General features: G+C 57.7%; 1 protein-coding gene across 4 annotated transcripts; it reads right to left on the minus strand.

Moving 5' to 3' along the window:
- Window positions 1-450: 450 nt before the first annotated feature.
- TYK2 (tyrosine kinase 2) lies at window positions 451-20,259 on the minus strand. 4 transcript variants are annotated; one of them, XR_004298302.1, is made up of 25 exons: window positions 20,207-20,259; window positions 18,796-19,420; window positions 14,808-14,931; window positions 14,530-14,677; window positions 14,015-14,178; window positions 12,010-12,376; window positions 11,347-11,547; window positions 11,067-11,224; window positions 9,033-9,141; window positions 8,752-8,941; window positions 8,570-8,673; window positions 8,292-8,474; window positions 8,113-8,200; window positions 7,054-7,181; window positions 5,987-6,122; window positions 5,747-5,901; window positions 4,872-5,022; window positions 4,454-4,551; window positions 4,020-4,212; window positions 3,612-3,730; window positions 3,117-3,289; window positions 2,774-2,891; window positions 1,769-1,879; window positions 1,246-1,700; window positions 451-758 (listed from the first exon to the last, which is right to left on the minus strand). XR_004298302.1 is itself a non-coding variant. In XM_032396073.1 (25 exons), exons 3-25 carry the CDS (start codon window positions 18,989-18,991, stop codon window positions 1,545-1,547), a joined length of 3,570 nt encoding a protein of 1,189 aa, XP_032251964.1. In that variant the 5' UTR covers window positions 18,992-19,011; window positions 19,238-19,420; window positions 20,207-20,259; the 3' UTR covers window positions 451-1,544. The 4 variants fall into 4 exon arrangements, 3 of the variants coding, with proteins under 3 accessions (XP_032251964.1, XP_032251963.1, XP_032251962.1); XM_032396073.1 differs by having other exon boundaries at window positions 451-1,700; window positions 18,796-19,011; window positions 19,238-19,420; XM_032396072.1 differs by having other exon boundaries at window positions 451-1,679.
- Window positions 20,260-22,069: the final 1,810 nt, after the last annotated feature.

Here is a 22,069-nt window from a genome sequence, read left to right on the forward strand (position 1 = left end):
ATATAAAAAGCAAACATCAATACATTAGTATGGAATTATCTGGATAAGGGGAGCTGCAATGCACAAGGTCTTGAGAAATCCAATGAGAAAGAAAAATATTTCACTGCCTTTCACAATGTGGCTGACACATATCCTGTCTCAAGTACAGCTATTCAGTAGAAACACCCTGGCAAGGGCACCTGGGTGGTGCAGTGGGTTAAGCATTGGACTCTTGGATTTGGCTCAAGTCGTGATCTCAGGGTCCTGATCTCAGGATCGTGAGATCAAGCCCTGTGCTGGGCTCCACACATGGGGAGTCTGCTTGAGATTCTCTCTTCCTCTCCCTCTGCCCCTCCCGCTTGTGCTCGCTCTCTCTCAAATACATAAATCTTTTAGGAAAAAAAAAAAGCAAAAATAAATCATTTCCTTTAAAAAAATAAACACTTTGGCAAACACCGGATTAACAACGATATCAAATGTTTATTAAGTACATTGTTTCCATGTCTCTCTGCTAAGCCTCTGACATAAAGAACCTCATTAGCTATTTACATTAGTCCTCGGAGGTAGCACGCGTGACCACGCCCAGTTCAGAGTAGAGAACGAAGGTCCAGAGAGGGAGAGCCATTTGCCTGAAGTCACACAGGCAGGAAAGGGTGAACCTGGCAGGCTTATCTACGTGGGAAAGAGCCCCTTCAAGGCCTCCATCCTTTGTTGGTCTCTGTAGCAAGCAGTTACTGGGAGCCTTCTGTGCTCCAGGTACTGGCCTGCTAGCTGGTGATCTGGAGGTGAGCAAAGGTTGAAGAGTTTAGTCTGGCTTCTTCTGCAGGATCTTGCTTTAGCTGCAGTCCCCAGGAGAGCAAACACTCGCTGAAGAAGGGCCCAAGGATCACAGCCTCCAGCAGAGAAAAGACGAGTTTATTACCAGCTGGTGGAAATGGTGGGTGTTAACTAAGGCTGGGAGCTGAGGGGGAGGCAGAAAGATCGGATTCAAGGGCCTGATTAGGTCCTTGCTTGTCCTGGGTCCCTCAGGGGCCTGTGCCAGGCTCATAACCATGGAAGGTATGACAGTTTGAAGGGTTGCATCCCCTCAGAATTCTCCCATTGAAATCCCAATGCCCGATGTGATGGTATTAGGAGGTGGGCCTTTGGCAGGTGCTAGGTCATGAGGGTGGAGCCTTCTTCAGTGTCCTTATAAAAGGGACTCCAGAGAGATCCCGAGTCCCCCCAACCCTGTGAGGACACAGCCAGAAGGTGTGGGCTACGAACCAAGAAGAGGGCCTTCAGCAAAACGTGACTACGCTGGAGCCTTGATCTTGGACTTCCCAGCCTCCTGAACTGTGAGAAATAAATTTCTGTTTATAAGCCACTCCATCTGTGGTATTGTTACAGCAACCCCAAAGGGAGTAAGACAGAAGGAAAGTCAATTCACAGAGGTGGGATCTCCAGGCAGGAATAAGGCACGGGGAATGGTAAGGCCGACCTCTCCCTGTCGGGTCCCTCTGGGGGCGGCGAGGCCCTCTGGGTGGGTGCCTGCTCCAGTCCCCCCCCAGAGCCACCCGTAGGCTTCAGCACACACTGAACACTGAGGCGGCCTGGCCTTGGTATTTCTCCTGGACTGTCTTGAGAATGGGTATGAGGTTCTGGAAGGTGGGGCGGAATGAAGCCTCTGCCTCCCAGCAGTTCTTCATGAGGAGATAGATCTGGGCAGGAAAAAAGTGGGACTGTGGGGGCTGCTCTCTCTGCAGTCCGATGGCGGGGAGGTGAAAAGGGCGGGGGTGGGGGGTCTCACCTCACAAGGACATCTCTCTGGCCGGGGCAGCCTCTCCCCTCGTTCCAGCAGTTCTGTGAGCCTCAGCACCGTCATCTGCCCCTGGGTGAGGCCTATGAGCTCGATGAATTTCTGCATGAAAACAAGACCAGCTCTTTTCAGGAGGCGGGTCTCCCTAGGTAGAGGTCAGAAGCCTGCAGGTACAGGGCTGCCCGTCCCGCCTCTGCCAGTTCTTGGTGCGTAACTTTAGATGTATGACCTCATCTCTCTGGGCCTCGGTTTACTCACCTGTAAAATGGGGTGGTCACATCTACCACTGGGCTATTGTGTAAGTTAGGTAACTAATACTCATAGAGTAAGTCTGAAGTAGGGATTTGCTATTAAGTCTCTCGACAAACTGTTTCCATCTGTCCGGAATCTTTTCTTCCCCCTCTCTTACAATGGCGCTCTGATTTGCTTTGGGAATAAACTCCTAGCCTAGGGGCGCCCGGGTGGCTCAATCCTTAAGCGTCTGCCTTCGGCTCAGGTCATGATCCCAGGGTCCTGGGATCGAGCCCCGCATCGGGCTCCCTGCTCAGCGGAGAGCCTGCTTCTCCCTCTCCCGCTCCCCCTGCTTGTGTTCCCTCTCTCGCTCTGTCTCTCTCTGTCAAATAAATAAATAAAATCTTTAAAAATAAACAAACTCCTAGCCTAGCCTTAGTTCCTCCCCCAGCCCAGGCCTGAGGCTGTGCGCCTGAGGGGCTAGGGGCCCGGGGGCGGGGACCTGCCTGAGATGCTACCAGAGAGAGCAGCTGAGCGGAGATGGAGAAAAATGGGTCTCCTGAGGACAGCTGAGCATCTACGTCAAGCTGCGCCTCCCCGGCTGCAAACGGTTGAATAAGCTGCTTCTATTTGAGTGGGTTTCTATCGTGATGGCACTGTGAGGCCCAGGTGGACTAAGCACTCCTACAGTGGGACAGCTGGGAATCCAAGGCATGCCTTTCTAGCGCCTCTGGTTTGGGGTGGGGCTGAGGGCCTGGCTCTCACCGATGGGGGGCTCTGGCTGGAGTCACAGTAGGTCAGCAGCTCATACATGGTGACCCCGAAGGACCAGACGTCGGATGCATAGTAGAACTTACACTCCTTCAGGCACTCTGGGGCATACCTGGGGGGGATGGGGCACTCAGGCCTTGGCCCAGACCAGCTGGGAGTCCTTACCTGGAGCTTAGGGGCTCTCTGGTCCCAGTCAGGGCCCCATCCTTGGGGAGGGGGGGCGGGCAGTTTCCCTGGGACCAGGCCCTGTCATCGGAGACCCCAGCATCTATCCCCTTCACCCTGTCTGCTCCAGGTGACCCTGACACCCCACTCCAGCCGGGTCCTGTCTGGTCACCAGAACACGGGGCTGTCCCCATCTTCGCGCACGCGGTAGTAGTCATGGCCTTCAGGCACAGCCTTGGCTAGGCCAAAGTCCCCGATTTTGACCAGCCTGTCGTTGTCCAGCAGCACGTTGCGGGCAGCCAGGTCTCGGTGCACATAGTGCTGTGCGTGAAGGTAGGCCATGCCCTGGGGGAAGGGCGAGTCAGGCTCAGTGGGGCGGGGCAGAGCCTGAGGAGCGTGGGCCGGACTGGAAGGGGGTGGGGGAGTGGGGGGTCAGGTCAGGATTGCGGGGACCAGGCAGGCGTGGGCAGGGTGGCAGCTGGGAGCAGCAGAAGGGAGCGGGGCTGGCAGCAGGGGTGCGAGAACCGGGAGGGACTGGGCTGCTGGAAACTGGGTGGGCTGGGGAGCCGGCCCAGGAGCGGGGACTGGTGAGCAGACGGTATGGGGCCATCAGGCCAGGCCGAGGAGGAGGGGGCCGGGCGCAAGGAACAGGGGCCGGCGGGCCCACCTCACAGATCTGCTGGGCGAAGAGAAGCAGCTGCGCCAGGCCCACGCTGTGCCGGGGCAGGTAGTCCCGCAGGCTTCCCAGGGGCACGTACTCCATGACCAGCTGCACCGACTTCTCGCCTGATGCGGGAGACGGGTGGCCCACGCGGGCGATGGACGCAGGGGCTGGGGGCCGCCCGTTCTGAGCCCCACAGCCTCCCCCCCTCCCCAAGGTGGGGCCCTGCGTCGCCCACAGCAGGTCCAGTCCTCAGGCGGGCCAGCCCACCCTAAAACGCATCCCCAGGTGCCCCAGCAGAGGGGCCTAGGCGGGAAGGGGGCAGCCCCGGCCGCAGCCGCCCTAGCGCGTCCCCCGGCCCGAGGCTCCAGCCGGAAGCTCTAACTGGCCGCAGGCCCTGCCGGTCCCGCCCACCTGGGTCCTCGCAGCAGCCCTTGTACTTGACGATGTGCTTGTGGTAGAGCGTGCGCAGGATGTCGATCTCCCGCCTCCAGCCGGTGCGGAGCTGGGGGCCGCAGTCCGCCTTGAGGGCCTTCACGGCCACCATCTCGCCAGTGCCGTCATTCGTGGGGTCGTAGCAGTACAGGCAGACCTTGCCGAAATGACCCTGGCCCCGGGGACACGCAGGCGGGTCGGCCCTACCCCGGCTCCGCAGGCCCCACCCCCAGCTGGGTCCGATCGGAAAATCCTAGGCCCCACCTACTCCGTGTTAGTGGGTCTCCTTGGGGGCAAGGACTCCTTTTCCAGGCGTCAGAGCCTCCCTTGAGGCCGAAGGTCTTCTAGGCCAGGCCCCCCACCCATATTTCCACAATTGACTTCAGGCCTGTCCCAGCCCCCAGGGCCCTCACCTCGCCCAGATCCCGGATCTTTTTCAAATAGCGCTTGTGGAAAATGGTGGGGTCTGACATAGGCGAGTCGGGGTTCACAGCCAAGACGTCAGCAAGATCTAGAAGAGCCACAGTGGGTGTCACGGAACCCCGGCCTCCTCCCCAGCAGGCCCACACTTGGGGGCACAGAGAGGGGGCCACCGCTCCCCCAGCATCTGATCTCAAATATAAGGAAACTTTTTTTTTTGCAACAGCTGGAAAATTCTGTCATGTCCAAAATGCAGAAGTGGCTGCATCCTAATGGACACCTGGGATGGTCTCAGCACAGGCATCCGCACGCCCGTAAGATGCTGTCACACGTGACATGAGTCACTGGGCAGAAACCTCAGGGGCGCTGGGCGGGCACAAGCAGGAGTCCGGGCAATGCGGTGGGGCTCACTTTGGGGCTGCAGCTGAGTGAGGTCACGCAGGATGGTGCGGAAGGAGGGCCGCTGAGCTGCTTCATAGGTCAGGCACTGACTGGTGAGTGTGGCCAGCTCCGGGCAGGAGGGCTGGGGAAGCCGGTGCTGCTTCTGGTAGAAGCACTCTTTCTGCCGGGAAGGACACCCACAGCAGTCAGTGCCCACCGCCCACCGCCAGTCCCCTTCTCCAAAAGACAGTCAAGCTCCCAGAGCAGGCTAGGTGCTTGTTCCGGTCACTCCCATTTTACTGATGACGCGACTGAGGCTTGGCGGAGGGAAGCGGACTTGGCCACCACTGCAGAGCCGGGGCTCGATCCCAAGTCCAGCTGACTCTGCTGTGCTCGAGAGCAGCTCACACTAGGCCCTTCCTGCCCTGGCTCGTCCTCTCTCTGCCTCCTGGAAGCTCCAACCACAATCTGAGGCCTCAGGGCCTTTGTACATGCCGTGACCGCTGCTAGGCTGCACTTCCTAGCCTGGGTCACTGCAACACTCCTGTACTTAGATTATAACCTTCTCTGGGAAGCCTCGCCGGACCCCTCAGCTGGTTCAGGGGAGTCCTCTGGTCCTCCCTCACCCCCACAGCCTGTGGCTTCTCCCATGACGGCCCTGATGGCTCTGCTTAAAACCGAACCATGTCACTTATTTGCTGTGTGTCACAACAACCTAATGAGGTAGAGACTGTTAACCCCAACTGACAGATAACCAGATGGAGCCCCAGAGAGATGAGGCCACCTAGATACGTGAGGGCACACGGCCAGAGGGGAGGCAGCTCAGGACCCTGAATGTGCCCTCTAGACTCCTTGGAGGTACCAATCCCCTCTGTAGGAAGGGCCCAGAGATGCCCTGGACATACCTCGGAAGGGCCACGGCCCTGCAGAGGGGCCTCCCCGTCAAAGCAGATCTCCAGGAGGGTGGCACCAAAGCCCCATTTATCGGCTGCAGTGGTTAGGCTGTTGGCTCCGCCAGATAGGCACTCGGGGGCTGTCCAGGGGATCCGCTCCACCCGCTCTGGGGGCCAGGGTCAGAGGTCAGTGAGGGTGAAAAGAGTGGGAGGGAAGCCTGTCCCTGTACCCAGCCCTGCCCGGGTCCTCACCCTCCCTAGAAAGGGCACCCAGGCCCACACCAGGGTCGCTCAGCTTGATGAAGGGGCTGGTGCCCTCTGCCAGTCCCAGCCTCGCCAGCAGGATGTTCCGGCCACACACATTACCGTGAACCAGGCTCTTGTCTTCCTGTGGTGGGGTGGAAAGGGGGCGTGACCACGGGGGGGGTGCTGTAGATGCTGGCCCCACTCCCATCCCACGTGGTCTCCACAGGGACGGCCCACGTGAAAAAAATAATCATGGTCAAACAACAAACAAAACAAAGCAAAAACAATCATGGGGATCCAAATACATTGGCATTGCGACGGGGCAGCACTGGGTACCCAGGAGGTCCTTCCTCCTCCTCCAGCACTGTTGGGCACCCCAGATGTCAGCATTCCTCCCGGAGCTGGTGGCCAAAGCTCGTGGTCGGGTCCAACTGCTGTCCTCCAACCACGCCAGGCGAGCTCCTGCCCCAGGGCCTTTGCACTGGCTATTCCCTCTGCCTGGAATGCACTTCCCCAGATGCCCGCACAGCTCCTTCCTCACCTTCGGGTCACCTTAGTGGGGCCGTCCCCCACCCATCTATTTAAAACTTCACCTCTTCCCTGGACTGTAGCAACTGCTTGTCCCCACCCCGCTTTTCTCCCACAGTTGTCACTACTTTCTAAAATACTATGTAGTTAATCATTATTTGTTTGCCCCTCCCAACTAAAATACCCACTCCCTAGCGACAGAGACTTTTCGTTTTGTTCTCTAGTGCATCCTCAGGGCTTAGGACAGAGCCAGGCACCCAGAGGTGCTCTGGAAACTGGGGTCACTGGGGACCAGGAGGAGCTGGGACGAATGGCAAGAGGGAGTGACAGAGGGGCTGAGGGCAGGCCCCATGGGACATAGAGGGGTGAGGTGTTCTTCTCTTGGGGGAGATGAGAGCCACAGGGGTGTGTGAGCAGAAGAGGTTCGTGGAAAGATCCCCCAGGGCCAGTGTGTAGATGCAGTCATGTGTTGAGGCCCCCACACCCGATGCTGAGGCCACCGTGGCACCCCCCATCGATCCCGGCCCCACCCACAGGCCACGCACCAGGTAGCTGAGGGCGCTGGCCAGCTGCTGGGCCACAGCCACCTTCCAGGCCACAGGCACGTGGCCCTTCTCCCGCCGCAGCCACACGTCCAGGGGCCCGTGCTCCACGTACTCTGTTACCATGATGTCTGCAAAGGCCCAGCCGCTGCAGAGGCTGCCCACCTGCCTCCCCGCTCCAGGACTCGGGGGTCAGGACATGGGGGCTGGGACGACGGTGGGTGGGGAAGGCGCTGGGGCAGAGATGCGGGGAGCGGCTTGCAAGCGACTCGGGGGTGAGGGGAGATGCAGGAGGGAGGTAGGCAATGTGGGTGCAGGGTGAGGAAGAGGTGAATGCTGACATCTGAGTCTAGGAGAGGGAGCTGGGCAAAGCTGACACGTAAGTGACAAAGCTGAGGACGGGACTGGGGAACTGGGGGTGGGTGCAGACAAGTGGAGGTGCGGAGCTTGAGGCTGGGGCATGAGTGATGAGAGGATCCCACAGGCTTGGGGTGCTCATGGGGTGTCGACCAGTGTTGGAGGGAAAGCAAGAGAGACAGACACATGGGGCTGAGGATCTGGGGGCTACTAGCTGGACAAGGAGTTTTGAGGTACATGCAGAGTAAGAGCAGGGGTGGGGGCAGAGCAGGGGCTGAGGTCTGGGAGGACTGGGGTGCCCAACAGTGCTGGCATCCGCATGGGGTCCCACAGTGCCGGTGGGGTCAAAGGGTAAATAGAGGCTGGGTGGTAGAGGTGTTAGGTGGCGACGGAGCTTAGGGATATAGCCAGGTGTCAGGGTGTGGGTGTAGCCAGCACTGAGATAAGGTAAGAGTCAAGGTGTAGTCAGGGAGTGTTGGAATAGAGTCAGCGGTTGGGGTACAGATCGAAGGTCAAGTAGTCACAGATTGAGGTGTGTAGTCAGGGATCATGGTATAGGTCAAGGTGGAGCACGGACTCAGGGGTGAGGAAGACACAGGCTGAGGGTCGGGGTCCAACCCAGGGAGTGGGCATAAGCGGGGCACAGCCAGCACACGGGGGCGGGTGTGAGCAGGGGTGAGAGTGGGCGCGCCGGGGCTCACTCACTCTCAGAGCCGTGCACGCAGATGCCGTGTACAAAGGCCAGGTGCACGTGGGAGACCTGGCTCATGAGGCTGGCTGTCTCGTAGAAGGCCTGGGGGGACGGGGCAGGTCAGGCAGCCGCAGACACTGACCCCTGCAGCCCTCCCCCTGCCCGCCCCCCGCCCCCGGCTGTGCTCACTCACCAGGGCGATGTCGTGGTGACTGGGGTCCAGCACCTTGAGTACCACTCGGAGCTCTTGCCCACAGTCCCCACCGGGCGTAGGGGGGTCCTCACCATCGGCCGTGCCCTCCTTGGGGCCTCTGCCCCCCACTCGTAAGATGCCCTCATACACATTGGTCCTCGTGCCTTGGCCCAAGTGGGACAGCTGGAGGAACAGGGCAGAGAGCATCTCCATGACAGGCACTCGGGGCTGCCCTCCCCAGTGCCCCCCGGGCCCCAGAGAGCTCTGACCACACGCACCTGGGTGATGTCATCCTGGCAGATCCGGTGGAAGCTGAGCTGGCTGAGGTTGGGCGGACCAGTGCTGGCCCGAGGCCCCCGCATGATGACGAGGTTGGAGATCTCTGGGAGGGTGAGGTGGCATCACCAAGGGTGGCCTGAGATGCCACCCCCACCCCACCCTAGGGCCCCCCATGTCGTACCTCCCGGCCGAGGCAGGCAGCAGCGGTGCAGGGAGAAACAGTCGTCACCAGCCCGCAGGGAGCAACCCTGGAGGGCAGCGCGCAGCTCCCGCACGCTGGGGAAGGACCGGTCCCAACCCTCCAGCGTGAAGCCCCCGGCCTGCAGCTCAATGGGGAATTTACGCAGGTGCACGTGCTGTGTGCCCGGGGCCTGCGGTGGGGGGCGGGGCGGGGGGCGGTGAGCAGGGGTCCAGGCAGGGAGCGCGCCCAGCCCCGGCCCAGGACCCCCGCCCCAGGCCCACCTGCTCACGCTGGGCCACCGTGAGGATGAGGCGGTTGAGGTGGCTGGTGCTCCAATGGATGAGGTAGAGGCCATCCTCAGGCCGCAGCTTGGCCAGCACAAATGGCTCCCTGCAGGGGACAAGGGGGCCACTGTCAGGGAATGGGGGGTACTGCGGGCCCCCCGCCTGGCAGCAGGGGCACACAGAACCTGCCCGTAGGGGGGCACTCCCAGCTGGGACAAATGTCAGACATGGGCACTTAGGTGGTGACGCAGAGTCTGAGCACATACACACACCAGTGTGACGCTGTCACGCACAGGACAACTCACGGGATGAAAGAGGCACCAGGACAGGCATGCGCGGGGCCACGGTCAGGCAGCACCACCGACCGGTAACGCACAGAGACAGGGGACAGCGATCAGATACCGGATGGACACACGCCCAGCCAGCCACTCTGCCACACGCTGGGCAGTCTGTCAATACGCGCCGCACAACCACCACAGACACACGCACTGTGACAGGGTGGCATTGGGGCCTCGACATCCCAGGCTCAGAGGTGACAACCGTCATGAGCACAAACAGGCCCGACACGTGACGCCACCACCCGGGCCCAGACACCCACACACGCGGGGGCTCCCACGCTCCTGTCCACCGAACGCCCGTGTCTCCCCAGAGCCCCCGTGCCGAAACCCGCCCCCCCGACGTGATGGAGCGAGGAAGTGTGGCCTCCGGGGGCTGAGTAGGCGGAGAGGGCGGAGAGCCCACGGATAGGATTCGTGCCCTTTTACAAAAAGGACTGCAGTGAGCTCCCTTGCCCTTCGCCCCACGTGAGGACCCAGCCGGAAGCTGGCCGTCTGTGGACCAGGGCGGGGGGCTCTCCACCAAACACTGGGCCTGCCTGCACCTTGAACTTAGGACTTCCAGCCTCCAGAACCGTGAGAAATCAAGGTCCGCTGTTTTTTTGTTTTTGTTTTTTTTATTTGACAGAGAGAGAGACACAGCGAGGGAGGGAACACAAGCAGGGGCAGAGAGAGAGGCAGGCTTCCCGCGGAGCAGGGAGCCTGATGCGGGGCTCGATCCCAGGACCCCGGGATCATGACCTGAGCTGAAGGTAGACGCTTAACGACTGAGCCACCCAGGTGCCCCGTGGGGTCCACTGTTTCTGCATCACCCACTCAACGGTACTGTCAAAGCCACCCAAACAGACAAGGACACCCGCGGATGGGGCCCACAGACGCCCACCGGGGGGGCGCACACCGGGCGGTGACCCGGCACCACCCTGGCCCTCAAGAGACAGAATGGCCACTCCACCCTCCTCTGGCATAGAGACTTGGCTCCTAGGGGTCAGACCTCTCAAGACACCTCAACGGCTAGTCCCACTGTCACAGGTAGGATGGGGGACAGCCAGGCACAGGTATGATGACCACATAAGCTCAGAGTCACACCCTCTGACCCAGCAGCATGCAGGACGGCCGCACGCATGTCTGAGGAGCCCCCGAAGCCCAGACACCGCACATTCTCCGCCCCACGTGTCCGGACAGAACCGCACAGGCAGGGACCTCCAGTGACCAGGACAGACACACACCCGCAGGGATGTGAACGCTCACACGGACGTGAGAATGGCCACCAGCGTCTGTGCAACACACAGCTCCACAAAAACCACCCATCCCACTGCCCGCGACGACAGGCAACGACAATTTTATATGCAGTCATAAAGCACGGCCACGCGCCAGGCGGGCTGCTAAACGTGCAGAAGTGCACGGTGACAGTCCCAAACCCCAGTACCGTCACGACATGTGTCCACACCACCGCGGGCGCCCTCTCTCCCCCTACACCCCTGGCATGCACATCTGCATGCGTGCACACGCGAGTGCGCACACTCCCACACATGCACACGCGAACACACACGCACTAACATGAACGCGCACCAAGACGTGAACACACATAAACAGGCGCACACACCGCGTTCACGCCTCCCCACACCTGGAGCTGACAGTCCGGCTGGCGGCCGCCACCTCGCCCCCCATCCCCCGCGTGCCCACCCCCAGCACTCACAGCAGAGGTCCGTGGATACCGTCCCGGATGCTCATCACTAGCCGTGGTGGAGCCACCTCGTGGCACAAGTAGTGGCTCGAGTCGGCGGTCAGGCGGAAATAGCCGTCCACCAGCGACACCAAGGACAGGGCCATGGCCCGGCAAGGCAGGGTCAGCTCCTGCAGGCCAAGGGCGGGGGGTGAGGGGTGGGGGGAGTGGGTACGGACGGATGGACATCAGGCAGGCCTCGCAGGCCAGAGGCGCCCCCACCCTCTGCCAGGCCCCCGGCCCCAGGCCCCACCAGGCTCTTGTTGTCCTGACAGCGGATGCTGACATGGCGTTCCTTCAGCACCACGTGCGTGATATCCTGGAAGTCACAGAAGTAGGCCCAGGGCGCTTCCTGAGGCCTGTCCGTGGGCTGATCGCCCACCTCTGGGGCCTTGGTTTTCTTCCCAAATGGGCCAGCACGGGGATTCCTGCTGCTGCCGTCGCCTCTGGGACCCTGGAAACCCAGCACGTAGGGCAGGTGGATGAAGCAGGGCTATGCCCGTTTAGTCTCCCACACATTCTCCCTGGGGGGAGGCCAGAGCTGGAGGGACCGGGGACGCTCCTCGGGCATCCCCACTCGAGTCTGTGTCACAGATGGGATGGGGACCCTCCCCCAAGAGATCCACACACCAGAAGCCAGAACCTCAGGGAGGAAGACAGGAAGAGCCGGGCCCTCGCACCCCCAGATACCAGACAGGGATTCCTCAGAGGTGCAGACCCCAGAAATTAGGTCCCCAAGGGGTAGAGACAGAGGACACTCCCCAAAAAACCACCCCAGGGGACAGACAGACATAGCCCAGAGCCACGTGGGGAAAAGGCTCACAGCAGTCCCCCTCGGAGGCCAAGGCCAAAGCTGAGCAGGAGCCCCAGCCCCAGCCCGACTTGGACCGCTAGATGGAGGAGGCACTCTGCTCACCTCTGCCTGTATCGGCCGCCACTGGATGCCACCCGTGCCCGTCACCAGCACCTCATGAGTGGGGGGCCCGGTGGCCAACTCCGGCCCAGGCTCTGGGGGAGCCTGCCCGCCGTCCCGGATGTAGTAGGGCTCCCCGACAGCCTGGGCCGGCAGCTCCAGGTGGCACACGGGCAGGCGTTCGGTGCCGAAGCGGGGTGCCAGCAGCTCGAGCGTGGCCAGGTATTTGACCATGATGACCTGCTGCGACACGTGGCCTGGCTGGAAGGCCCGCACGAACCTGCGGAAGATGTTCCGCAGGCGCAGCCGCGTGAGCGCGTTGTGCTGCTGGATCTGCAGCCGGAAGGAGCGTGGGATGCAGTCCTTGAAGCTGGGGGGGGGCAACCAGGAAGGGCTGGTCAGGAGCCCGGGGCTGCAGGCCTAGCTGGGTGCCATTGGGCAAGTGGCTTAGCCTCTCTGAACCTCAGCTGCCTCGTCTAGAAAATGGGCAGGCTGTCATGCAGGGCGGACGAGAACACAAGGAAGGGCCGGCGCAGGGAGGCTGGGAGGGGTCAAAATTCGGGAGGAGACGAGGGGGCTAAAATCCCAGCTCTTGGACAACTTCCTTAGGCCCTAAAGGGCTCTGTCTTCTCTTCCGTAAGGTGGGGTCAGACAGGGCCCAGCTCCAGGGCTGAGACAATTAGGGTGGCTGACTGGCACATCCTAAGGAAGATGTGACCGTCAGGGGCTGTCACTGTTGGAGAAGTCATATTGCTTTATCATCGGTGTTATGATTATCAACAGATAATCTCTCTCCGCTCCTCCCAAAGCCCCACCCCCTCACGCCTTCCCTCACTGCCTGCCGGGCACCCAAACCAGTAGAGCTCCCTTATGTAACAGATTTCTCCACGTCCCTCTCTCCCACCCCTTGACCAGAAGGATCCTAAAGCTCGAGGTTTTAGCTGCCTCCTGTCCCCACTTCCAGGCTTCCTAGGGCTCCCAACGGCCCTTGGGAGAAAGGCCGCCTGACTAGAGCCTCATGGACTCCTGCTCTCGGGCCCTTGTATTCCAAGCTCAGATCCCCAAGAAACAGGCCTTTGCTGCCTACTGCCTCTGGGCCTTTGTATATGCTTTTCCCTCTGCCTAGAATGCTTTGCCAATGTATTCCACATCGGGATAAAGCTGACTCAACCTTCAGGTCTTAGCAGAAATGTCACCTCCCCTGGGAAGTGTTTTCTGCCATCCAGGCTAGAGAGGGTACTTCCTCTGGGCTTGCCAGCACCCTGGACTTCGCTGTCCCAGCCCGAGTCTTCCAGAGTGATAACGCAACAGGGACGGAAAGATGCACGCTTTAAGAAGGACTGCTGGTCCTCAAAGATCCGCATCTCCCACTACCTCCTCCAGGCAGTGTACCCTGATTACCTGGGCCCTCACGGCAATGGCGGAGCCCACAGCTGGCTCCCAGCTCCCCACACTCCTGTGTCTGTCCTTCCCCAGAATCCTAAGGAATTCTCCAAGCTCACTCTGCTCCAGCCACACATCCTCCAACGTATCAGGCAGGCCTCAGGGTCTTTGCACGGCCTGTGCTGTCTGTTTAGAATGCTCTTCTCCCAGACACTCGCAAGCCTCCCGCCTTCACTTCCTTCACACCTTTGAATTTGAATGCTACCTTGTCAGTGAGGAAGTCCCGGACCACCCAAGTTGAAACTGTACACCCCTCCCTCTCTGACGCTCTCCTTCTTCCTCCTTTCCTGCTTAATTGCCCGCCTCTGCATTTATCACCGTTGGAAGCACTGGACCTTTCACTTCTGTATTTTGTTTACTGCCTGTCTCCTTCACCAGATGTGAGCCCAGGAGGACAGTGGCTGCTGTCTGACTTGTTACTACTGTGGCCCCAACACCCAGAACTAGTGCTGCTAACACCACAGGTGTATACAGCAGGTACTAGATAAGTGCTGAATGAAGACACGGCAGTTTGCGAGGTCTCTCGCGGCTCCCAGACGCCCGTGCCCGCCCCGTTCCCAGACACCTGATCTTCTTGGCCACCTTCCCCAGGGGGATGCCATGGTAGAGAGCAAGGTGGCAGAGATGCAGGAAGGCCATGCCCAGACTCTCATTCTTAAAATGGTGGATCTCCTCCTCGCTCGAGAGCTCCGATAGTGATGCCACGTCATTCACAAACTCATGCTTGCCCTGGGGATTGGGGGGGATTGGGCAGAAAGGGAGGCATGAGCATCCGTTCGCTCCCCAGCTTCTGTCCACCCCGGGGATGGGAGGGAACCCCTGTTTTCCGGAAAGGTCAAATACACAGCACGCATGCCTCCTCTGTTCAACTCTCGGCCTGTGGCAGACATCACGAATTGATCACAGCACTTTTTCCCGTGCAATCCCGTGTCTCAGGACCCTTTGGTTCAGGTGGCCAAAGGATCCAAGATGGCATGAGTTGAAATCTATTAGCTTTAGTGAACTGGGGAGAGATGGGGGGCTCCTCAACTACCCTTAAGTCCCTCACAAATAGTCCTACTTCCCCAGCCCTACACGCACCTGCTCAAAGAGGTACTCAAAGGAGGCTGGGTCCAGCAGTTGCATCCCCTGCTCTGCCTGTTCTGAGGAAGACTTGGGCCCTGGGGGCCCACAGCGGTATATCGCCGGCTCCTGAGGATTCGTGCCATGCCAGTTCCGGAAATAAAACCTGCAAGACGGGATGGAGAGGTCGCAGCTGGGGCTTAGCATGGACTTAGACCAGCTCCGGGAAGGTGGGGTGCAGGGGAGCAAGGGGACAGAACAAAAGGGGACAAGGCTCTCAAGGGGTCATCACCCACCTCATGCGGAAGTACAATGTCAGGCTCATGTCTCTGGAGATCTCCAAGACGTGGTTTGGGGGCAGCCAGACCTGAGCCTGGGCATCGAACAGAGCAAAGAGATTGAGGCAGGACGGAGTGATGCCTGGAACAGAGGGTCAGGAACAGAGAAAGAGGGTCAGGAGGCAGCATCTGCTGCCATCTGCCTTGTGGACGCCCAGACCTGCTGTTTCCCATCACAGGCCTTCCCTCCCTGGGCCTCCTCCTGCCCACAGAGGACAATGCAACACGGTGACCAGGCTGTGGTTTCACAGACTACATTTCCCATCCTCCTTTGCAGCTGGGATGGGGCCACAGGACCAGTTTTTGGCCAATGGGATGTTGGCAAAAGGGACACACAGATTTCCAGGCCTGGAAATAAACTCTTACCATCTCCTCTGCCTCAGGGCTGTTAGAGACCCCTTGTGCCAAAGCTACGAGACAGAGGTGAATCATCTGACCTGCATTAGATTTTAGGTAAACCTTCATTGTCTTGACCCAGGAAAATGTGGGGGGCTGCTTTTAACTTCAGCAAGAACCTACCCTACACTGACCAGCCCAACTCTACAAACTGCTGACACATTGCCTGGTCTGTCTCTGAACTCCAACCCTGGAGGAACATTCAACTACCTCCTGGCTGTCTCCCCCTGGATATCACGGCCCCCTTAGGCGTGCCTTGTTCTAAAGGGGCCTCATCCCAGGTCCCCAAACCTGCCTCTTGTCTACCCAGTTTTTTAAGCTGGGACTTGGTCCTTGTTCTCCACTTTGCCCGCAACCCACATCAGATGGGTCACAAGACCTGCTCTTTCCACATCCTCCATCTCTGGGATCCTTCAAGTCCAAAGCCCAGCCCTAGTCCAGCCTCCAGACTGCTGCCATTCCCCATACCGGCTACCCAACGCATCCTTTTATACACATCACTTGAAAATGTTATCTAAGTCCGTTCAGAATACTTTATCATCACCAAAGTACAGCCACAAGACATAAAACTTGCCCCTGCCTACATCCACTTCTTTTCCCTTCCCACAAAGAGTTAACCATATTCCTAAACTAGAGTTTATCATTCCCATATCCTCTATGACCCAGTCTCAAATGTTATAAACTCTAAATGCAATATTACACAAAGGTGTCCTTCTACAATTTACTTTTTCATGTTACAACAGGTTTTACTTATTTATTTAAGATTTATTTATTTATTTATTTATTTGACAGAGAGAGACACAGCGAGAGAGGGAACACAAGCAGGGGGAGTGGGAGAGGGAGAAGTAGGCTTCCCGCTGAGCGGGGAGCCCGATGCAGGGCTCGGTCAGGACCCAAGCCGAAGGCAGACGCTTAATGACTGAGCCACCCAGACACCCCTTATTTATTTATTTTTAAAGATTTTATTTATTTATTTGACAGAAAGAGAAAGAGTGAGAGCAGAAGCACAAGCAGGGGGAGTGGGAGAGGGAGAAGCAGGCTTCCCACTGAGCAGGGAGCCCCATGTGGGGCTCGATCCCAGGACCTGGGATCGTGACCTGAGCCGAAGGCAGATGTTTAACGACTGACCCACCCAGGCGCCCCTACAACAGGTTTTAATATTTTTATTTTAAGATTTTTATTTATTTATTTGACAGACAGAGACACCGCGAGAGAGGGAACACAAGCAGGGGGAGTGGGAGAGGGAGAAGCAGGCTTCCCGCTGAGCAGGGAGCCCGATGCGAGGCTCGATCCCAGGACTCCGGGATCACGACCCGAGCCGAAGGCAGACGCCCAAGGACTGAGCCACCCAGGTGCCCTACAACAGGTTTTAAAACCTCATACATGAGGGGCGCCTGGCTAGCTCAGTCAGTACAGCATGTGACTCTTGATCTTGGGGTCATGAGTTCAAGCCCCATGTTGGGCGTAGAGATTACTTAAAAAAATTAAATTAAAAAAAAAAAACCAAAACACTCCACAAATGATGTGTGTAACTTTGGTTTAATTTCCTTTTTCCTGATTGTATAGCTTTCCAGCATTCAACCTTACTACAATTTGTGTGTTCTTCTATAGAGGGTACTTTGAGATGGTCTCCCACTTTTCACTAAGATACATGAAGCAGCTCCAAACATTCTCGTATGTGTCTCCTAGAACACATGAGCTGAGCGTCTGAACAATGAATAAATATCTAGAAGTGGAACTGTGTGGCCTCAGGGAATGGATGTTCCAACAGTGCTGGATGATGCCAATGGCTTTCCAAAGTTGCTGGGTCCAAGTGTATTGCCACCCACAGAAGGAGACTGCCTCCTGGCGAGACAACTTCCTAAAGAACCAATCTGACTGTTTCACTCTCTGGCTTAAACCTTCCATGGTTCCCCATTGCCCCATGAGAAAGCCCAACCCCCTCAGCACAGAATAACCATGACCTGGGGGGCGCCTGGGGGGCTCAGTCGGTTAAACTGACTCTTTTTTTTTTTTTTTAAAGATTTTATTTATTTATTTGACAGAGAGAGACACAGCGAGAGAGGGAACACAAGCAGGGGGAATGGGAGAGGGAGAAGCAGGCTTCCCGCGGAGCAAGGAGCCCGATGCGGGGCTCGATCCCAGGACCCTGGGATCATGACCTGAGCCGAAGGCAGACGCTTAACGACTGAGCCACCCAGGTGCCCCTAAACTGACTCTTGATTGAGGATGAGGTCATGATCTCAGGGTTGTAAGACGGAGCCCCAAGTCGGACTTCGCGCTCAATGGGGAGTCTGCTTGGGATTCTCTCTCTCTCCTCTCCTCTGCCCCTCCCCTGCCTCACTAAAATAAATAAATCTTAAAAAAAATAGTAACTACGACCTGGACTCTGACAATTATGCTCCACTTTCAATTCCTACTTCCCTTTTCAAATTCTTGAGAGCGACACTCCAGTTACTCTTAAGATCTTTTGCTTCCTTAAACAGATCAGGCTGTCTGGGCTCTTTACACATACTGTTTCTTCTGCTGGGCATGTTTCACATCACCCAGCACACCCGTCAGGGCTCTTGAAGGATCAGCCACCAACGGGAAAGTATGAGGTGTGGTAGAAATCCACCATGAGGCCCCCATCCAGTTGTGGGGAAGGGTGTTTGAGAGGATTTCCCAGAGGAAGGGGAATATAAGCAAGGTCTAGTTGGACAGACCTTCTTCTCCTCTGGAAGAAGAAATGATAACTTTTGGTACCTCTACTACGGGCTCTTTCAGCCATTCCTCAGTTCCTTACTGCTCTCAGGAGAAAGTGTAAATGCTGGACTCTTCCCTCTGGCATTTAAGGCACCATAAGATCTGGCCCTGGCTGACCTCTCCCCCTTATCTCCCACCTGGAGGTCACTGCCACCCTGGTGTCCCGGCTCCCACCCTCATCCGCCACAGTCTATTCCCCGCATAGCAGCCAGAGAGCGCCTGTGACGCCTGAGTCCAGTCACGTCCCTCCTTTGCTCACAGTCCTCTGTGGCTCCTACCTCACTTGGAGTCAAGAGTCACATGCCCTGCCAACTGAGCCAGCCAGGCGCTCCTCTCCTGAATTTTTAATTTTTCTCCATCATCTACCTCTGCTCTCCCACAGAGTTTTTTTTTTTCTTAGTACCTTATTTATTTGAGAGAGAGCGAGCGAGCGAATGAGCATGAGTTGGGGTGGGGAGAGGGAGAGGGAGAAGCAGACTCCCCGCTGAGCAGGGAGGCTGATGCGGGGCTTGATCTCAGGACCCCAAGATTGTGACCTGAGCCGAACGAAGGTAGACCCTTAACCGACTGAGCTACCCAGGCGTCCCTCCCACATGGTTTTCTTATTCATTGTGTTTCTTGCTAATTTTCCTATTGGAATATCAGCTCTACAAAGGCAGTGATTTGGGGCTGGCACACTGTAGTTGCTCACTCAATGTCTGCTGAATGAACGGGCAGACAGACAGACGGACGGACGGACAGATGGATGGGCCCCGCTGCTGTCAGCACCTCCACCCCTGCCACAGGGCTAATGCCCCAGACTCACCGACTTTTTGTGCAATGTGGATGCAGACCTCCTCTGCGGTCAGTGTGGCCTCGCTGAAGGTGACCCAGGGGTCCCCGCCGCCAGGGCCAGCCCAGTGCAGAAGGACCTTCAGGCCTCCCTTGGTGGCCATGGGCTGAGCTCCATCGCCATCAGGCTTGCTGTCCCTGGTGGTGGCACCCCAATGGCACAGAGGCATGCTTTTGACAGCTGGCTTGGCTAGAGAGAGACAGGCCATCAGCCCCCAGACATTAGGCCTGAGGGGAAGATTCTAGAACCCCCTCATTGTGTAACTTTAGGCATCCAATTCTCCTCCTGAGCCCGTTTCTACATCTGTTTGATGGAGTTAGGGTACACGTCCACACCTGTTAGGTTTGTCATGAACAACACTGAACCTCTTCATTGGACAAACTTGCACCAATATAAAAACCTGCTTTGAACCCACCTTCCCCAAATCACCAGGCAGGCAGGTGTGGTCAGACAGACCAGGGAGTGAATCTTGGCTCTCCCCGTGTCAACTCAGGCAAGTCACTTAGCCACACTGGGCCTCAGTTTCCCCATCAGAAAACGAAGACGCGGAGAGCATTGCCACGAAAAGAAGTCTGTGACATCCCCACAGCACCTAGCCCTTAATGCAGGCATGAAAAAATAACAAACATGACAAAACCAAAAATAAAATCATTATTATTGATTCCATCGTCCTGATCGTCTTTCTCCTGCAGGCCAAGATTCCTGCCTCCCACATCTACCCCCACGAGTGACCCCAGGCCCTGCTGACTCCCCTGAGCCTAGGAGGGGTTGTTTCCACTCTCCCCTCATCCAGGCGCCAGACTTTTCGAGAGCCAGGCCCGGGGCTCAGGCCTCCAAGTTCTCCAGTTTTAAGATAAACAGTGATGGGAAGAAGAGCATGTCGTCATAGCACAATGTCAGATTCCTCAGGAATCAGCTCCTCTCTGAGCTTGTTTCCTGGTCTGGAAAATAGGCATATATAGCAGTCTCTCCCTCAAAGGGGTGTTGGGAGGATTCAGTGAGATGAGGGAGGGGAAGCGCTCTGCACAGAGCCTGGCGTGCGGTACGTACTTAATAAATGTTCGCTATTATTTTATGCTAACATCGGAGAAAACACGGATGGGGTTCTGGGGGTGCCCATTTCCTTCTTCCTCGTCCCCACTGCGTGCAGAGCCAGCTTGGCAGATGCGGTAGGAGTGACGTCTGCACCCAGGAGGCCCGCACCCCTCCCCCCAACCCCCCCCCCCAAAGCCTGGCTGGCTCGGGCAGGAGCCGCGATGGGCACCCACCAGGCATCGGTGTTTCTACCCACCCCCCTGCCAAGCGCAGCCTCCCGCCGCTCCTCCCACCACACCCCCCGCCGGCCGCTGCCCTCCAGAGGACCTCCCGGGGTTTCCAGGCTCACCCTTTCCCCCCGGACTCTGGCTCGAACCCCGGACCCCGCCCCGCAGTCACGGGCAGCCACCGCCAAATCGCCTCCGAGACGCCGCCTCCCATTGGCCGCCTGAAATGGGCATACTCATTGGCCGCCGTTGTGACCCATCGCTCGTAACCATTGGTCTTTTCGTTGCAATAGCGGCGCTGCTATTGGTCTTCAGCTTCACTTTTTTTTAACCCTCAACCGCGATTGGCTGGGTCGGCACCTGGATGCGCCGCAGCGTCAGCGATTGGCTGCTGGGGGGCGGAGTGGGCGGAGATGCGGAAGGGGTGGCTAGTAGGCCGGGTTCAAGAGTGCGGCCTTCCTACGGCGCCGTGACGTCGATTTCCTACGCGGGCGGTTGGCCCAAGTGAGACTTTCGGACCTGGTGTAAACCTCTTGTCCTCACTTTGGCCCGACCCCCTGGCGTGTGACTCCATTCCTTCCCTGATCTCCGCCTGGCCAGCTCCACCTAGCTGGATGAAGAACCCCCCCCCCCCCCACACACACACACACACTCGCGAGAGGCATTTCCGGCCCACCTGTTCAGATCCTCTCCCTGATCCTCCTCAGGCTGTCAAAGTAGCCGCTTGGAAGTGCCACCTGATCTGACTTCTAATCAACACACAGCAGCAAGTCGCTGTCGTTTACCGAGAAGGCTATGCACTGAGTGTTTTCATGCAGTATCTCATTTGAGCCTGGCAGCAGTCCTCTGGGGGTTTATGTTATCCCCATTTCTCCGAGCAAGAAACTGAGGCACAGAGAGGTGACAGAGACCCTCTCCTTGACCACACTAATCTGAGCCCTCTTCTCGACTAGCCCTCCACCTTGGCCTGAGCCTATCTTCAGCCTGCTGGGTTCGGTGGGAGCAAAGAATCCTTTTAAGTCATCCCCCACCTTTGGGACGCCTGGGTGGCTCAGTCGTTAAGCATCTGCCTTCGGCTTGGGTCATGCTCCTGGCGTCCTGGGATCAAGCCCCGCATTGCTCCCTGCTCCGCGGGGAGCCTGCTTCTCCCTCTCCCACTCCTCCTGCTTGTGTTCCCCCTCTCTCTCTGTCAAATAAATAAAATCTTAAAAAAAAAAAAAAAGTCATGCCCCACCTTTGATATCTGATCAAGTTCCTCCCAGTTGGTGTCCACAGAAAATTGGAGAGTTGTTTGGTGCCGAAAACGCACATATTGGGTATCAGAAGTGTTGTGAGTAGAGAAAGTTTTCCTTTACCATGCATTAAGGAAGGCTTTCCCTGGCTTCGCCTGTGGGCCCAGTTTTAAAGAACAACAGTAATAAACCGACTACCCAGGCCAAGAAATAAACTCTCACCCATCCCCAGAAGCTCCTCGCTCTAAATCAGCAAGCCCATTTTTCTGTCTCTTGGCCTGCTGTATTTTTTTCTGCAGTCTTCATGACAACCTGACATTTCACTGGAAGTTTCGAGCAGTGATTTTAATGCCTGTCTTCCACTCTAGAATGTCAGCTCCACAAGGGAGGGGTCTGTGTGGTTCTCCACTGCATTCTCCGCACCTGGAATCATGCCTGGCCCCCAGTAGCTACCTAAAAGGTGGGGGGTGAATGGCCTAGGGAGCCTTCTGGGCCTGAGCTGCTGTCCTGCTTGCTTCAGAAATGCTGACCATGGCCTTCCGGCCTCAGCTTCCTCTCTGCCCCTCAGAGTGCAGTAGCAGGAAGTCAAAGTTGCCAGATTCCTCAACAGCCAGCTGGGTGAGGTGAGGCAGCCTCCACTGGACCCGGAGGCTGGACCACAGAGCATGGGGTGAGCCTGGGACTGGGTGTCCAGCATCCCAGGGGGACAGCAAGTGCCAGGTGACTATCATGACTAATAATAATGATGTTAAT

This window comes from Phoca vitulina, unplaced genomic scaffold (assembly GCF_004348235.1).
Source record: "Phoca vitulina isolate PV1807 unplaced genomic scaffold, GSC_HSeal_1.0 scaffold89, whole genome shotgun sequence".
NCBI lineage: Eukaryota > Metazoa > Chordata > Mammalia > Carnivora > Phocidae > Phoca > Phoca vitulina.

What these genes read in the sequence shown, in the direction of transcription:
- TYK2 (XM_032396071.1), bottom strand. Translation starts at nt 19,030, where the DNA reads ATGGCCTGTCTCTCTCTAGCCAAGCCAGCTGTCAAAAGCATGCCTCTG. An exon ending in CGGTGGCCCAGCGTGAGCAG is followed by an intron (nt 8,942 to 9,032) that starts GTGGGCCTGGGG and finishes CCCCCACCGCAG; the next exon opens with GCCCCGGGCACACAGCACGT. An exon ending in CAGAGAGATGTCCTTGTGAG is followed by an intron (nt 1,701 to 1,768) that starts GTGAGACCCCCC and finishes CAGCCCCCACAG; the next exon opens with TCCCACTTTTTTCCTGCCCA.